Source organism: Pseudoliparis swirei, chromosome 24 (assembly GCF_029220125.1).
Source record: "Pseudoliparis swirei isolate HS2019 ecotype Mariana Trench chromosome 24, NWPU_hadal_v1, whole genome shotgun sequence".
Taxonomy (NCBI): domain Eukaryota; kingdom Metazoa; phylum Chordata; class Actinopteri; order Perciformes; family Liparidae; genus Pseudoliparis; species Pseudoliparis swirei.
The window spans coordinates 20,613,212-20,626,817 of NC_079411.1; the positions used below are offsets into that span (position 1 = coordinate 20,613,212).

Sequence of the window (13,606 nt, forward strand, 5' to 3'; positions counted from 1 at the left end):
AAAAACAAACAATGAGCTGAAAAACTGCTCAGGAATTACAAATAATATAATTAAATACCTTTACATACTAACTTTAAATACCATTTTTGCATAGACAGTTTTGTTTGTAACCACATATTTTGAGTTGAAACTTAACTTAAAATAAATAAATATGTATATATAGATATATCTATATATATCTATATAGATATATCTATGTATATATATGAATATCCCTGAAATTAAAATCTAAGAATATTATCTTACTCAGTTAATGGACTTGGGACTATATTAACCCTTGTGTTGCCTTCGGGTCATTTTGACCCGATTCAATGTTTAACCCTCCCTTCGGTCAGTCAATTTGACCCGATTCAATGTAATGTTTAATCTTTTCTTTCGTCAAACAAAACAAACATAAAACTAAACTTTAACTTGAAATAACAATATTAATTTTTCTAATTTTTTTAATATTAGGGTCATATTGACCTCAAAGGGTAATAAAATATGTTAAATAAAATAAAAAGGTAGGAGGATTAAAATTCGATCAATATTGACCAAGGACGGAGCAAGGCGACTGAATTGAGGAAACAGAAATGAACCAACAAGGGTTAAGAAAGCAACGTGTATTTGATAAGCAACAATAACATCAACAATGGAAAGATGCCTCAGCTCTTCTTTTTTTTTCTCCATATAATTTTATTTCCAAATAAAAGTCAGAGAAAAGTAAGACAAGCCAGTCAAGTACAACAAAACAAATCCCCCATTGGGAAGAAAACAATAACAAATAAAAAGCTGATAAAGCCACAAGGCCTGATGATATATACAACAGCAGACATCTTTTTGGTGTTGCAGTACCAGTGACTCACTCGACAAAAAACTCATGGTATTCTTCACATAAGATAACAAAAAAATAAAAAAGATAAAGTAGTTTTCTTCTTGTTTTAATGGACAGAGAAGGTTCTAAAAGTCAGCTAAGGCACACAGAGCCTCCCCAGAACAAAACAAGGGGGGAAAACGTCAGTTCAGAATCATTTGTGCAACAGTTACTCAACGATACATTCCAGCAAGAACAACAACAATCTGGCGTGTTATTTTTCTCCGAGAGGCAAAGAGGACGTGGTCGTCGTCCCGGCTGTCCAAAAAAACAAAACACTGAAACAGGTTATGCACTTTGATCAATAAACACCATCAATTCACTCTTTGTGCCCCAGTTATTGACTCATCGAAAAAAGAAAACTCTTAATAATTCAAAGTAATTTGTAACCACATCTGTATTTACACGTACAATACCGTTTTCGACAATATCTCAATACAAAATAACCTATGTACATCTTCTTCATCCGTTATCTCATTTTGTTACAAAATAGGACTTCCACATTGAGTTACATTGATCTTTTGTATTATATTTTTTTCTTCCAAAAAAACTTTATTGAGCTCACGTGATAATATGTATTTGAGTGACGTTTTGTTCTGAGCATGGCGCGGCACCGTGAAGTTAAGAAGGGGCCGGCAGACGCCGGCCAATGGGGGAAAAAACTGATTACAACCCAGAAACAATGTCGATGAGAGAGGGAAAGTGAATTAATGGACATTAATGTCTCTTAATCAACTCGCTTAGCTCGTGCGGCTAAACAATGGAGACGATCATGGATTGAACTGCGGATGAAATTTATGTCGGAGTCATTTAAATATCTCCTCTTGTTCAGGGCGTGTCGTGGTGCGGAGATACTCATAAATTAAGTCTCAAATGTCCACGGAAAAAAGGTACTTTCGAATGTTGATAAAGTCGTTCTAATAAATTAATGCATTTTTGCAAATCGAGCCACGATATAATATTCACGTGAAATTTAGTTTGGATGTTCGCAGCACGACGATCACGAACCGCTCACAATCGTCCTGTAAATGAGAAGTTTCCGGAGGTTTGTCGATGCGGTCGGTCGCGAGAGTCTTTTTTTCTTCCTTGTGTGTGTTTTCCTCTTCGCTGTTTGCTGAGGTTGTTAGGTAGAGCTGACCTTTGACCTCTGACCTCACGGGTCAGAGCGACTGTCCTCTTGCGATGCACTCGGCAAACAGCCGATGTTACGAAAAACCCCAAAACAAGAAGATCTATTCAGACGGGACGACACTGACCGAGGGAGCGGTGTAGGTTTGGGAGAGTTGGGCCTTTGTAAATAAAGGCAGCTTTCTTTACAAAAAAATAATATCGATCATGCTGCCAAGGCAGCGTCGCAGTTATTTAAAAATATCAGTTTTAATATAAACGTATAAATAAATAGCGACTCATGGACCCCACCGCCACTCATTCACACAGACTTCTTGAATAATTATGTAAAACATGAAATTACAGGAATAAAGTAAAACACTGAAAAACATGGATGTGCATTTTAAGGTCAGCTTGAGATGATTGTTTCAAGTTTGAGGGAGAAAACCCAAAACATCTGGGCTTCACTAAAATAAACCCGTAACTATGTTAAGTCTTGAAATACTTTTTGCAGAACCTTTATTAATTAAGAACACTAAAATGTCTATATTAAATTCATTTGAAAATCCAAATTGGTGTAATTATTTTAAAAAAGGCCTCAGTATTTTTGCATTTCTAGTTTTCTATGATTTATTCTACTGATAACTGAGAGTTTTAAAGGAATTGGCTTTAATAATGCTAAAATATTTGCTATTTAAATTCCTCCATACATTTTTTTATTTGTTTTAAAATGTTTTTTACATTTGAGTCGTACCAAAATAATATTTGTAGATTGTTTTTGGTGCTTCTGAACACTCGAGATATCGTCTCGTTTTGTTTACGTGGAAACACATTAAATTTAATAAATACCAGGCGAGCTCCTCACGTCCATCTCACAGCTAAGACTTGTTGTTTTTTTGCAGTGCTTTGTCCGTGTCACATGACCGGTGACCTGAAAAGCTGACTTCATATTTCATAAATGCTCGAAAAAAATCGCAACGTTTGATCACAGTAAAAACTAAATAAATACACTGAGAAACTGAAATAGCAAAGCCAGCATAATCCCCGAAAAGGAGGAAACCCCCGTGGGAGGAGCTACAAATCATTCTCCTTTTCTTTCTGTCCAGACAACAAAACCTCATAAAAAAATTTAAAAAATCCACTTTTTCTTTTTTTCTTTTCCTCCCGAGAAGGAGGAAGAACCCGCTGCAAAAAAAACCAAACCCAGTGCCGAGGCCTCCCGTCCAGCTGGAGGTCCTCGCTGCTACCTGATGCGCCCGTCTGCGCGTGGCGTTCCCAGGTGGGATTTGGGGTCCGGGCTCAGGGAGCTCCAAGGGTTCTTGACGCAGGCCTGCATGACGGGGCAGGCGGTCGACCCCGCGGCGCAGACGTCGGCCGCCTCCCACAGCTCGCCCACCAGGCCGTCGGACCAGCGCTCGAGCTCCGGGCCGGTCAGCGCCGCGTTCCTCTTGGCCTGCTCCACGCGGCCCGGGCTGACGGGGATGTTGAGCGCCGGGTTGAGGCCGTGGAAGCTCTGCTCCATGTAGCTGTTCTTCGCCGGCCCGTTGTGGTGCTTCAGAGTGTCCTCTGGAGAGGAGGAGAGGAAGGAGAGAGGAGGAGGAAGAGGAGGTAGAGGGTGTTTTAGAGGATAGTTTTTATTTCTTTTAATACTATTTGTAGTGGCCACGCTGACTTCAGAATTCTTTCTTCCTACACGACGGTCAAGGAGGAGGACGGAAAAACGTAGACGCGACTTCCCCCCCTCAAATCACTTTCTCCACCCTGAGCGCCACCGAAGCTGCACATTCCTCACCGGCACTCGAACTGGGGCGGCGGCCATCTTTGTTTTCTCTGAGCGCGGCCGAGCACACATCGGCGCTTTTCATGCACCGGTGACAGAAACGATGCAGTCAGACATGAGGTGCTCCACCGCAGGGCGAGGCGATGGCCAGAGCATGCCAGCTCGCCTTGTGAGTGGAAATGTGAGGTTGTGTGTGTGTGTGTGTGTGTGTAGAAGGCCACGTCATAAAGTTTTACTGGCACCGCATGTCGGTGGGAAACCTGGTGCCAGACATGGCAGTAAATTAAAAGGCGGCTAGATGGAACAGCTAAGACCAAAACACACACCACAACACACAGTAAGCCGAGCGCGCACGAGGTTATGACATGATGACTATACTCTGCTTTTAAAAAGTGGAAACTATATATAGATCTATCTTATTATGTATCCTTAAATTGTAAAAAATATGTGTTTATCATTAAACCCCACTTAATGTCTGCCATTGTCTACGGTGTGTGGACTAAAAGTGCAATTCAACAGGTAACAATGAGGAGAGAAAGCATGCAAATATATATATACACATATATATGTATATATACATATATACATACAAATAATATATATATATATATTGTTATTACATTTTTTAAACAACTATTAAACATAACTTATTTCTTTTTAAAAAATAATTTTGAAATTATATTTATTGATTTCTTAGGCAATACAGATAGGACAGACGAAATAAAAAAATAAATATTATTAGAGTAAATTATGGGGACACGTGTTCACGTGATATCCGGGGCAAAAATATCTTCCTTCGTGTATTTCCGACACTTTCCTTATGTAACAAGACTACACACATGAATGCATCGAGGGGACGGCATTCTCCAGCATGTACATTAGTAGCAATCCCCCATCATTATAAACCTAAACAGCTGTGAAGCCCCCCCCCCCCCCTCCCCTCACGAGACTCGGGTCAAAGACAAAAGCTCTTCCCTTATGTGTTGCTCTTCTTTTTTCCCCTCATCAAAGGGCTCAGAGAGATTATTAAACGGAGGAAGACTGACGATGCCGAGGCGTGCGTCTCGACTCTCGGGGGGGGGGGAGGCCAGAGCCGAGCGGCCGCTTTACAGACTCTAACGACGCCGCGTCGCCCCTCTGTTGCACGCCGGCTGATTTATTTAATTGTGCCGTTGTTTTTGGGGGGCTAAGTGCACCGTTGTTTAACATTCTGTTCACCGAGCGTGAGCAGCGGGTATTAAGGGTGACTTGATGACAAACAGCCGAGGTCTGCAGAGACCCAGAGGCTTGATTAGAAAGGGCATCACTGCGAATACAAGGCTGTGTGTGTGTGTGTGTGTCTGCAGACATTTGTTATTTCACAGGAAATGGAAAATCACTCTTTGAAACTGTGTTGGTTTTTTTCGCCTGAAAAGAAAATTCTGAAAATGTCCGTCCAACATAACCACGATGAGGATTCTGTACATCTTGTATTATATATAATATAATATATTTGATCTAAAAAAAAAAAAAACTCAAGACACATCGACGTGGACGAGCGGAGCCCGGGATCGAACCGCCGATGCTCTGCACTCATCATCCAGGATGGCCCCTTTCACAACGTTTAATTATAGCTATCGGTGATATTATTGGGTTATTATCAGCTATAATATTCACAATGCCAAAAAAAAGGTTATATTATAATTAGATTATTTCCTATATAAATAAACAAAAATGTGACAAAAATAAATAATTAAACCAGTTCTATTATCCCACTTTCCTTCTTTTTCTTTCGGTACTAAGTAACTTTGACGTCTCACGAATACAAAACGTACCTGCATTGTTTGGAATATGTTTAAATTTTAATTCACAAAGTAACTAATAACTGTATATATTATAACTAAGTATAAAGTCCAACATTACATATTCTCTAACATGCAGAAGTAGTAAGGAATATACAATATAAATACTCCAAAGGTTATATTATGATACACAAATAGTGTATTGTTATTATTATTATCGCCGTTGCAGCTGCAGCTGAGTTTCCTCTGTGTCAACAAAGTCATATCGCTGAGGTGATAATAATAATGTAATAATAATGTAATAACCTTCACTAATCCAGGCTTTATTGTAGGACTGTGTTATTGGATTGTCTTATTTATCCGTGCAGCGGATCCACCGAAATCTACATTTCATGTCCTAAAAATGTGTTCGGACTTGTTTTTGACGAATTATCTGTGGGAAGGAAAGAAAAGTGCAGCGCTGCGAAACAAGTCTCCAAAAACAATTTGTTAAAAAAACACGATCAATAATCATTTAGAGAGACACAAAACAAACTTCACGAGAGAGGCTCTCTCTCTCTCTCTCTCTCCCTCCCTCTCTCTCCCTCCCTCCTTATCTCTTTCTCCCTCCCTCTCCTCTTCCCCTCTCTCTCCCCCCCTCACCTTGTTGTATGGGATGGTCCCGCCCCCCTATTCTCCCCCCCCCCTCTCACCTTGTCAATGGGCTGGTCCCTCCCTCTCTCTCTCTCCCCTCACCTTGTCAATGGGCTGGTCCCTCCCTCTCTCTCTCTTCCTCCCCCCCCCCCTCACCTTGTCGTATGGGCTGGTCCCTCCCTCTCTCTCTCTCCCCTCCCCTTGTCATATGGGCTGGTCCCTCTCCCCCTCCTCACCTTGTCGTATGGGCTGGTCCTCCCCTCGCCCCCTCTCACCTTGTCGTATGGGCTGGTCCCCCCCTCGCCCCCTCTCACCTTGTCGTATGGGCTGGTCCCTCCCCCTCTCACCTGGTCATATGGGCTGGTCCCCCTCACCTTGTCGTATGGGCTGGTCCCCCCCCCTCACCTTGTCGTATGGGCTGGCCCCTCTCACCTTGTCATATGGGCTGGTCCCCCTCACCGTTCGTATGGGCTGGTCCTCCCCTCACCTTGTCATATGGGCTGCCCCCCTCACCGTGTCGTATGGGCTGGCCCCTCTCACCTTGTCATATGGGCTGGTCCCCCTCACCGTGTCGTATGGGCTGGTCCCTCCCCTCTCACCTTGTCGTATGGGCTGGCCTCCCCTCACCGTGTCGTATGGGCTGGTCCCTCCCTCACCATGTCGTATGGGCTGGCCCCTCTCACCTTGTCATATGGGCTGGTCCCCTCACCGTGTCGTATGGGCTGGTCCCCCTCTCACCTTGTCGTATGGGCTGGTCCCTCCCTCCCCTCACCTTGTCGTATGGGCTGGCCCCTCTCACCTTGTTATATGGACTGGCCCCCTCTCACCTTGTCGTATGGGCTGGTCCCCTCACCTTGTCGTATGGGCTGGTCCTCCCCTCCCCTCACCTTGTCGTATGGGCTGGCCCCTCTCACCTTGTCATATGGACTGGTCCCTCCCCTCTCACCTTGTCGTATGGGCTGGCCCCTCACTGTGTCGTATGGGCTGGTCCCCTCACCTTGTCGTGTGGGCTAGTCCCCTCCTCACCGTGTCGTATGGGCTGGTCCTCCCCTCCCCCCTCACCTTGTCGTATGGGCTGGTCCCCCTCACTGTGTCGTATGGGCTGGTCCCCCCTCACCTTGTCGTGTGGGCTAGTCCCCCTCCCTCACCGTGTCGTATGGGCTGGTCCCTCCCTCTCCCCTCACCTTGTCGTATGGGCTGGTCCCCTCACCTTGTCGTATGGGCTGGTCCCCTCACCTTGTCGTATGGGCTTGTCCCCCCTCCCCTCACCTTGTCGTATGTGCTGGTCCCCCCTCACCTTGTCGTATGGGCTGGTCCCCACCCCACCTTGTCGTATGGGCTGGTCCCCCCTCACCTTGTCATATGGGCTGCCCCCTCACCGTGTCGTATGGGCTGGCCCCTCTCACCTTGTCATATGGGCTGGTCCCCCTCACCGTGTCGTATGGGCTGGTCCCTCCCCTCTCACCTTGTCGTATGGGCTGGCCTCCCCCCCTCACCGTGTCGTATGGGCTGGTCCCCCCTCCCCTCACCATGTCGTATGGGCTGGCCCCCCCTCTCACCTTGTCATATGGGCTGGTCCCCCCCCTCACCGTGTCGTATGGGCTGGTCCCCCTCTCACCTTGTCGTATGGGCTGGTCCCTCCCTCCCCTCACCTTGTCGTATGGGCTGGCCCCTCTCACCTTGTCATATGGACTGGTCCTCCCTCTCACCTTGTCGTATGGGCTGGCCCCCCCCTCACTGTGTCGTATGGGCTGGTCCCCCCCCTCACCCTGTCGCGTGGGCTCGTCCCCTCCTCACCGTGTCGTATGGGCTGGTCCCTCCCCCCTCTATCACTTTGTCGTATGGGCTGGTCCCCCCTCCCCTCACCGTGTCGTATGGGCTGGTCCTCCCCTCTCCCCTCACCTTGTCGTATGGGCTGTTCCCCCCCTTCTCACCTTGTCGTATGGGCTTGTCCTCCCCTCCCCTCCCCTCACCTTGTCGTATGTGCTGGTCCCCCCCTCACCTTGTCGTATGGGCTGGTACCCCACCCCCACCTTGTCGTATGGGCTGGTCCCCCCCCTTCACCTTGTCGTATGGGCTGGTCCCCCACCCCCACCTTGTCATATGGGCTGGTCCCCCCCCTCACCTTGTCGTATGGGCTGGTGCCTGCTGTAGGCCAGTGGGGCGATGAGGAAGCTCATCTCGGCCACGGGGCTCCAGTGGTGCAGGATGCGGACGCTCCACACGCCGGGCCTCAGCGGCTGGTTGAGCGGCGGGCGGTAGTGGGTGAACTCAGCGGCGGCGTCGATCAGGATGTCGTAGGTGGCGGCGATGACGTTGGTGGGGTCGATCCACACCACGGTGACGGTGACGTTGGGGCCCTTGCTCCACCTCTGCATGCCCATCACCTCGTCCGCGGGGCCCAGCAGGCCGCCCAAGTTACGGAACAAACGTTCTTTGGCGTCCCACTCGGTGCCGATCTGGAGAGAGAAGGAGAGGAAAAAAGAAATTAAGAGGGGGAGAGAAAACCGGAATATTGTACATAAGAAAATGTCTCTAATATTATAACATAAATCCATTTGATTTTAAACCTTCAAAATAAAAGCGCAGGATATTTATCTTCAATTTCTTAAAGAAATGTGTCTTTCAAGCCGTCAGGGGCCACATGAAGTGACGTGTCGGGCCTTGTGTTTGACGCCTGTGCCTTAGACACTGAAAATAAGTGCAACATTTAATGCAATATGCACTCTTTGAACAAGAGTGAGTGACAGAATGAGGTAAAAAGAAAGACAGCAAAAAAGCACGAGGTGAGTGTGTATCAACGCACTCTGCATGTGCAACATAAATAAGTAACAACCTCCGTGTATGCGTCACCATTCTATTTCTAGAAAAAAACGTTCTGTGCACCGCGTTATCACGGGGAATATAATCTTCAGCATGCATCAAACAGCAGCACACCGACCGACCCTCCTCCTCCTCCTCCACGCAGCCGTTATGTAATGTTGTTATAATGCGCAGACGCTGATTGTTTCATCCGTCCCACGGTCGCCGGTCCTGAATGTCTGAGTGGATCTTTGAGCATATGGGTTATAGCATATGACGAGACCCAAAACCAGATCTCCCCCCCCCCTCCTTGGGCTGAAGATCAAACGCATGTTTTGCTCTCCGAACACATTTTAAGAGAGAGGGAAGGTGATGAAGAGGAGCATCTGGAGTGAGCAGCATTTTGTTTTTTAATATAAACAGTGGAGAAGATTTCAACCTGACATTAAAAAAAATAAAAAAACAGAGGAAGACACTGTACATATTAATATGACTGAGTAAAAAGGTTTCTGTGGAGCGAACGTCTGTAAAAGTATAAGGTTTTATAACGCTGCATTCTCTCCGTGACAATTTTGAGATGAATACACTCAATATATAAAAAAATTGCGAGAGAGAGAACACAGAGTGGAATATCTCTCTGGTGGATTATGAGACGTGCGGCGAGCCTCAACATGGACACTGGAGGACTGCCAGGGATAACACTGAGCCAATTTAAGATGATTATATCCAGTGAGCTTACATAATTAACATTTAGACATACATTAGTACGGTTGTTTGGAATGAACTTTTGAATTTAGATTTATAGGTCGTGTATTTAGAACTCGTCAATAGAGGATGAAGATTTTCTCAGTCTACGAAGAATTAAAATTACAATAAAGGAAAAAAAAACGAGAACAAAAACAGGATAAATACACAAGTGCAGCTAAATGCATTTAATGTCTTCATTGGAGAGGCGTGGCCTGTGTGTGGGATCGCAGAGACTGTAAAACATGCGTGTGCTAAATGAGACGCATGGAGCCATCGAGATGGAGTGAGGTGATAGAGAAGACACACACACACACACACACACAAAGTGAAAGATGTCTGGGGTGTTGGCAGGAATGTGAGCGTGATGGCAGCTTTAGGAGGCGCTCGTCCTCACAATAGGAGCTGATTAACAAAGCGTGACCATGCTGGACGATCCATGGCCGACCGGAACCGACTCATCATCATCATCAACCTTTGAGGATTGAGATTGCGATGTTCAGAATATACGTAAATAGGCATAACATGGATGAATTAGCCAGTGTGTGTGTGTGTGGTGTGGTGTGTCTTTGCCATCTGTTAAAGACAACTCACTTCCATCTCCATTATTGGGCTGACCTTGGCCATGTTCTGCCCCTTGGACCTTGGTTCTTTTCTCTTTAAACTACTAATCAACTCTCTTGTCTGGCAGCTGTGTAGCTCATTATATTATATATATGTTGACTCGCTGGCACACACTCCATCCCCCGATTGATTGGTGGGCGCTCTCGTTCGGAGCCCCGGAAAGAAGTGAAGGAAGTATTGACAGAGGGAGTTCGCTGTAGCAACGCCTGCAGGAGGCCGAGTGAAGTTAGAGTTATACGTACACACGGTTTACATTAACTCTTAACCTCAGGAATACTGACGTCTAGGTCATGGAAAGGATCACTTGTTCCCTTCGTCTTCAGAAAAATGTTTTCATTCAACTCTGGGACAAGTGGGTGGGATACAAAAAAAACGTAAAAAAAGATTTCCTGGCATAATTAATAAATGACCGTCTAAAGTTGCTGAGTCAGCCATATTGACCTCTCAAGTCCCGCCTCTACAACTGTTTTTTTTGTTTATTGGTGCACTCTCCCGAATTGTACTTACAATTTAAGAAAAATAAATTAATACTGAGCAGAAGAACTTCCTACCAAACAAAAGTATAAAATACAAACACTCTGTATGACATTGACCTTTTGTGTTTCTGTGCAGAGAGCTCCGGGTCCTCATGCCCACGCAAATCCACAGCCTAGTTTTCAAGTCAGCTAAAAGTTTGGAAAAACTACATTCATAAAGTGCATATTGCTTTAAATGTTGCAATTATTTTCAGTGTCTAAGGCACAGGCGTCAAACACAAGGCCCGCCACGTCACTTCATGTGGCCCCTGACGGCTTAAAAGACACATTTCTTTAAGAAATTGAAGAAAAATATCCTGCGCTTTTATTTTGAAGGTTTAAAATCAAATGGATTTGTTATAATATTAGAGACATTTTCTGATGTACAATATTTCGACACTCAAATAAACAACAATCAAATGCAAAGAGAGTTATTTAACACTATGTTTGAGTTTATACAGTTACACCGGCCCTTTAAGAGGCAGCCGTGATGCTGATGTGGCCCACGGGGAAAATGAGTGTGACACCTCTGGTCTAAGGTATCACTCTCTTGGAATATCTGCACATTATATAAACGAAGTCACCAGTAGCTTATGAACTTCTCTCACTTATAACTACACTTAGTTTTATGTAAGTAATGCTGATCTCATTGCGACCTCTACCCCCCCCCCCCTTTTTATTTGTGTTACCCCCATGTCTCTACTTTCGTCTTTACTCAACCTCTGAAGAACTCATACTTTCCATTCATAACATGCACTTACTGACAACCGCTGTCAATTTGACCTGACGATCAGAAAGAGAAACTCCTGTCTGATAATGGCCCATACATTATACGTTTATACATTATCAGTTTTCTCCGCATATGCCTCATCTTCCCTGTCGAGGACCCATATTACTTATTTCACGCTCCGCTAAATTCCCTCCCTGATTTAATAGAAAACATAAAATACTCCCATCTCATAATCCACCTCCGATCCATTTCTTCTTTCTGACCCGGCAACCCTGAAAACGTTTTTTTTTTTTTTTTGCCGCCGGCTTGCTTGGCGCCCACACCTCAATTAAATAAGACAGGTCAATTTAATCAGGCAGGGGTACGGACAGTCCCGGTCTACTTCTGGCCCTGCTGAAAAACCATAGGGCACCAAACCTTCCCCCCAGGGCCCAATTCAGAAGGTTATTAGTGGCCCTTTTTTTGTGAGGATAATCAAACACAGGTGCTCAGGAGCTGCACTCGAGGACTCCCCTGGGACACGTTTGCACTACTGAGGGACGGGATGGGCAAGACCGGGCTGGGAGCTCGCTAATGAAGACACACTGTGACGAGAGGAGGGATGGAGGGATGAGAGAAGAGTGGAGGACAGAGAGAACGGGACGTTTTCTGTGATGCATCAAAACGGACTTTAATACATCGTTTTTTTGGGCATTTTGGGCAGTTTGGTTTATTGGCCTGCAGAGTTACATGAGCCATGAGGCCATGATTTCTGCTACGATACAGTGTGGAGGTTTTATAACAGACTCAAGGTCCATATAGTACAACACAATAAAATATAGAATAAAATACATACAGAATCACAAGTAAAATACATAGAACTACAAATGCTTTATAAATAGACAGCTGTACCAATGTCTCCACAGCTGGGACTGGTAGCGCGTAGAACTAAACTTTATGTTTCATTAAACCATTATTATTTCATTTTCGGAGTCATTAACCCGGCAGATAAATGTGTACATAAGATTTCTTAACAGCTTGTAAAGTATTGACTCCTGCAGCCACGAACATTTCACTGGCTCTACTCCACCTCTTCAATAATATTCACATGTTATCATTATGAGCGACTTGAAGTCTCTGTAAGCTTTTTTTGTAGAAGGCCTTTATGTACCCCCTAGAGGGCCTTCACGTACCCCCTTAGAATACCTTCACATACCCCCTAGAGGGCCTTCACGTACCCCCTTAGAATACCTTCACATACCCCCTAGAGGGCCTTTACGTACCCCCTAGAGAGCCTTCATGTACCCCCTTAGAAGACCTTCACGTACCCCCTAGAGGGCCTTCATGTACCCCTAGAGGGACTTCACGTAACCCTAGAGGGCCTTCATGTACCCCTAGAAGACGTTCACGTAGCCCCTAGAAGACCTTCACATACCTCCTAGAAGACCTTCACGTACCTCCTAGTGGGCCTTCATGTACACCCTAGAAGACCTTCACGTACCCCCTAGAAGACCTTCACGTACCTCCTAGAAGACCTTCACTTACTCCCTAAAAGACCTTTAGGTACCCCCTAGAAGACCTTCACGTACCTCCTAGAAGACCTTCACTTACTCCCTAAAAGACCTTTAGGTACCCCCTAGAAGACCTTCACGTACCTCCTAGAAGACCTTTAGGTACCCCTTAGAGGACCTTCACGTACACCCTAGAAGACCTTTAGGTACCACCTAGAGGACCTTCACGTACCCCTAGAGGGCCTTCAAGTACCCCCTAGTGGGCCTTCATGTACACCCTAGAAGGCCTTCACATGGGCAAACAGCTAGCATGGCCTCATCCTATATATTATATTCCAGTCAACCATTGTCTTCTTGCAGAAGCGACAGTAAGAAGTCACTCCGACATTACAGGAACATGCGGCAATATCCAACACGATAGCGTTGCACCTTTTTTGAAACTCATCATGTCAATATTTTTGAAACTCTGTCATAATTTGTTCATAATGTTCGCGGCTCTCGGTTGTTCATCGTTTGTTCCTGACGTGTGTGCATAGAACAAGGCTAA

General features: G+C 45.4%; 1 protein-coding gene across 1 annotated transcript in view; it reads right to left on the bottom strand.

Moving 5' to 3' along the window:
* Positions 1-661: 661 nt before the first annotated feature.
* The window catches only part of xylt1 (xylosyltransferase I), a 121,415-nt gene continuing 108,470 nt past the window's right edge, over positions 662-13,606 (bottom strand). The window contains exons 10-11 of the mRNA XM_056410165.1: positions 8,280-8,613; positions 662-3,526 (exon numbers count right to left, since the gene is read on the bottom strand). Of these exons, the coding sequence (XP_056266140.1) occupies positions 3,204-3,526; positions 8,280-8,613 (657 nt within the window). The 3' untranslated portion in view covers positions 662-3,203. The remainder of the gene's footprint in view (positions 3,527-8,279; positions 8,614-13,606) is intronic.